General features: G+C 45.6%; 1 protein-coding gene across 2 annotated transcripts in view; it reads right to left on the bottom strand.

Moving 5' to 3' along the window:
- The window catches only part of smad3b (SMAD family member 3b), a 28498-nt gene extending 25094 nt beyond the window's left edge, over positions 1 to 3404 (bottom strand). The window contains exon 1 of one of the 2 annotated variants that reach the window (XM_028823596.2): positions 2859 to 3404. In XM_028823596.2, coding sequence (XP_028679429.1) covers positions 2859 to 3064 — 206 coding nt within the window. In that variant the 5' untranslated portion in view covers positions 3065 to 3404. The remainder of the gene's footprint in view (positions 1 to 2858) is intronic. The other variant, XM_028823597.2, reaches the window with a different exon arrangement.
- Positions 3405 to 4876: the final 1472 nt, after the last annotated feature.

Genomic DNA, 4876 nt, shown 5'->3' with positions numbered 1-4876 from the left:
TTAGTGTTTAATGTGGTTCTTATTTGCATTCAATTGCATATTCTATTGTTCATTTTGAATTTCTATGAAGCAAATTGAGCATGGTAAATAATAATGCCATTTATTATTATAATGACTACCTATACTCAGAGGTGACACCTGCATCATCAGTATCAACAATACCCACCAACAATACAACAATACACAGTGCCAGCAACACATTGGCAGCCCAAGCCCCCCAACTTATGAATATAGCCACAATCATCACCATACTCAACTGCTGCCAAAGCTGCTAATTCCAGCTCAACCTTGACAACAGCAGCATTCAGGATCACCAAAAACATAAACAATATCATCCAGCCAGATGAACAGTAATCATCAACGTCAACTATTGAGAGAGGTGCCACCTGCACTACAAAAACGACTAGAGCCGCTGGCATTACCTGCCACATGTATACTGACAACACCAACTGCAACATCCTCCAGTGCAGTGTCTGTATCAGCATCATCCACCAGCAATGCCAGCAACACAGTGACAGGCAGGCTGCCTAAATTACAAACAAGGTCACAATCATCACCACTCACAACCATGCCGCTGCCCTGGCTAATACGAAATCCATCTTGACAACAGCCATATTCAGCATTGCCTAGCTCTGTCAGCTGCACCAGCAACTTTTACATTTTATACTTATTTGTTTAGCTGATGCTTTTATATAAAGTGGCTTCCAAAAGAGGTCAACATAATCAAGTAAGTAATCAAGTAATAATCAGTCTGGGGGAACTATTTGGGAACAAATGTTTCAGGACAGAGATAACAAAATTGATCATCTCAAACAGGGCTGTGGAGTCGGATGCAACTTTTGGCTTGCTTGAATCTCAGTCGATAAAAATGTTTCAATCTCAACTAAACATAAATTATAATGTGTTAAAATTCCCAATTTCACATATACTAATTCGATTAAACTATTTTTCATCTATCCCTTTGAGAGAAATACAGCGTTTTTTGTTTTTTTTTTTTAACTTTGAGCAGCATTAAACATAAGACAGACCTTACAATGTCTGCAACTTCTTTAATAAATATAAAAAAGCCACAATGGCATCATAGAAGCCTTTATACCCAAACATTAACAGGTTAGGAGGCTAAAACATAGTGTTGGCAGTGATGAAACACCTCGTATCTTGCAGGTGCTGTCAATCAACATAGTAAATATATTAGTCTAATTAAAAATAGAGGAGTCAGAGGTACCATTAATTAAGGAGTCGGTGTCAAAGGTTTTGTTTACTAACTCCGCAGCCCTGATCACAAGTGAAGAGTTCAGAACAAAATACAAGCTACTTACAAGGTTACAAAGCCTAATAGCTAATATAGGACATAAATTCACCAAACAAGAGAGTCTTCAAATTCTTCTTAAACACACTGAGGGATTCAGAACTTCATATACTGGTGAGCAGCTTGTTTTACAAGCCAAGAGCTTCACATGGACAGAGATTTGATACTACGCAGAGGTAGCATCAGCACAGGCCATTCAACAACAGTTTTGAGTGGTCGACAAGGAGCATAGGACCTCAGAAGTGTCTCCATATATAGTGCAGATACAAGCCCCATTAACTACAATGTAGGCAAGCATCAAAAATTTGAACTTAACGTGTGCTACCACAGAAACACAAAAAACAATATTGTCTAGATGATCGGTACTATCAAAGTCAACTACTGACCAGAAGGGCGCCTTGACCAGCGATGTCGTGATTTGGGGAGATGTCACAGTTTTAAGTCCCTTTATCTTTCTGTCCTGTTAGTTATTCCTCCCCCGCTCCTTTAAGTTATATTTATTTGTTAACAATTGCTCAAATCCACAATGGAAACCAACCTCACTCTCCGTTCATACCTAGACAACGATAAAGTGGTCTAAAGACCCGGATACAATCAAAACTTATCGCTGCAATCACAACTAGAGACGCTGGTATTGCCTGTAACACATGTATTGGCAGCACCAATTGCAACATTCTTTAATGCATAGTACATATTTCACAGCAATACATTGACAGCGACAGTCAAGCTACTGACATTTTGAATATACCCACAATCGTCAATATTCACAACAGCTGTCAAAACCTGGAGTAGCCACCTTCACAACAGCAGCATTCAGCATCATAAGCAACCATAAACAGTATTGTGCACATGAACAACATCATCCCCCCGCCACGTTACAGGCACATGTTTAAAAACTCAAAATCCGAAGACCCCACTTCCTTTAGTTCACAACTAAAACAACCATAAATGAGGATAAATACCGTGATTCAAGCTAAACTTAAAAACGCCCCTGACCTGTACTACAAGCACAACTCGAGCAATGGCATTGCCTGCCACACAATTACTGACAGCGCCAACTGAAACATGCTCTCGTATACATAGTCCGTCGACACCAACATTGCCTGCCACAACATTTGCGCCTGTACAGCCAATAAGAGAAGCTGGGTGATCGAACAAGGCCTTAGCCGTTTGTGCTCTGGCGTCATTACTGTCAGCATAACCTAACGGGATGCGATAAGTGGACAACCAACCAGGGAGCAAAGAACCCCTGCACTGGACGATTGTTTGGGGAATGAGGTGTCATCCGGCACAGTCCCAAAACACCTCAAACTCTCAACCGACTTCTCGGTGACACGGAGTCGCCCACATCAATTTGCTCTGTGGCGCCTCTCGCTCTCGGGTAGCCCTGCAGACGATCCCCCGCCTCCTCCCGCCAACTCCTCAACACCCACCGCACCGCACCACCCCAGCCCACCAACCATCCAACGCAGAACTCCACGCCACAACTCCTCCTGGCCTTCTGCACTTTCCCGAACCCGGTGCGCCCCGGCCTGCCGCTTCAGCCCACCTTGGGATGGTAATGCACTTTGTGTCCCGACTCTGCGTCGTGATGGCCCGTTCTAACTCGTCCAGCTGGCCCGTCTTCTTGAGCTTTTTCACCAGGCTCTTGACCGCTTTCTCGCTCCACTTTTCCTCCTGGCCGTTCTGTTCTCCCTTTTTCCAGCCCAGCAGGCGTTTCACGATTGGAGGAGTGAAAGGAAGGATGGAAGACATGATGATAGACCTGAGGGTGACCCTGGCGTCTTCCAGGCAGTAAAGCAACAAACGGTGAAACTCCTCAGAAGAAAAACAACAAGCAAAAAAAGCTCGAAACTCCTCGGAAACTTTGCGCCGCGCAGCTCGACTGTGCACTGCTGAGTGGCGCCCGCAGCACCGCCGCGCAACAGCGACAGCCGCTGTAACCCTCCGCCTCGTCAACTAGTCCCGCAGATTATGAACGGGCCCGGGACAACGTGGCGAAGTGGACTGACTTTCGGGATGGCTTTCGCCGTAATGCGAATTTCCTAAATCCCCCACTACTACCAGCCCCTCCTTCGCTTGGTACACAGGCGTCTGCCTTTCATGCAAATAACCTCTCGTTCTCGCCCGCCCATCGCGAAAGGAATTCAGGAGTTAGAGGAGTTGGCGCAGGAGGCCATCCCCGCCCCCGCGGCCCCCGCGAAAGGAAGTAAAGCCTTCGATGGCTCTCGTTTCCCCCCCCCCTAATCATCCCCAAACCCCTCATTCAGTAGTTTTTGGAGGCGCTCAACTGACAGTATGTTGACATCCCTATTAATTAGACCATCTAATAGCAGATCGGGGCCAACTGTGTCCATCCTCTTAAATTCTCCACACCCCAATCCATTTCATTGACAGTGTGTAATTTCTGATAATCCCTTGAAGCACTTTGTTCTCCCTACAAGCCTGGCATTTATTGCCGCCCTCGGGCACCTTGCTGCAGCATTGGATTGCTGTCTCTGGTATGAGCTCGGTCTCGGCCTACATTCAGTATAGAGTGACAGACAGGGCTGCCTGCTTGCTACTGCGTTGGCGTTTGTCTATAGGACTGCAGAGCAGCTGGCTTCATTTGCATTGGTCCTGACCCCGGAGTATGCCGCCTGGAGCACAGCAATAGCATTAATGTCCCATCCAGCCTGGGAGCTCACGCGACAGGCTGGTGGGGAGTTCTGACTCACGGAGGCCATCGTGAAGCAGTAATGAATCCCTGTGCTCTGCCTGGTACTGCTAGTAGCTGCATTGTTTTTGGTTGCCATGACCACCAGGTCTTACGTTTAGAAACTTTTTTTCATCTTTATTCTTTTTGTTTTTGTGGTTCGTTTAGATCTTTTGTGATAATAATATGAATGCCTTTCAGACCTTGCATGAATAGTGTTCCTGATGCTGTGAGTGGGCTGGGTGCCGTGCCGCTCCCTTCAGTGATGTCATCGACCTGACTTGCGGTGAGTAATCCTCTTTGCCGACCTTGGCAGCAGACGCCGTCTGTAAACCCATGGGGAGTGGGGCAGAGCGTCTTACTAAGAGACGTAAAGATAAACAATTGTTTGAGTAGCGATGACCACTTGCCCAGAGCCTTTCCGCTTGGAGCCACCCAACTATAAATGGTCAAAGAGGCCAGTCAACCTGTTGCACAAAGGGTGGTAGAGGCGGTCTGCACTTCTAGGTGGGTGGGCAGGCTCATCTGCTTTTATGTTGCCAGGATGAGATCCAGTTAAAGATGAAATAATTGCCCAATAGAAATGAAACAAAGCCTTTAGCTTTACCAAGGAAGTGACTAGTACCAAAAGTGTTTACAAGGTAATAATTTACAAAACAATAATGACAAAATCCAAATATTGTATTGATGCAGTGAGCTGAAACAAGAAAAAAAAACAGCAATCGTCTGGAGAAAATTATTAGTCCTACGACACTTAATAGATAATAGAGTTGGACGGTTGGGAGACAAAGTCAGAGAGGTGAGATTGCGTTAGTTTGGACATGTACAGAGGAGAGATGCTGGGTATATTGGGAGAAGAATGCTAAGGATAG

The sequence above is a fragment of the Erpetoichthys calabaricus genome, chromosome 17 (assembly GCF_900747795.2).
Source record: "Erpetoichthys calabaricus chromosome 17, fErpCal1.3, whole genome shotgun sequence".
NCBI classification, from domain to species: Eukaryota; Metazoa; Chordata; class Cladistia; order Polypteriformes; family Polypteridae; genus Erpetoichthys; species Erpetoichthys calabaricus.
Note: the sequence above shows the minus strand (reverse complement) of the source record. Positions and strands in the feature narration are given on the sequence as shown.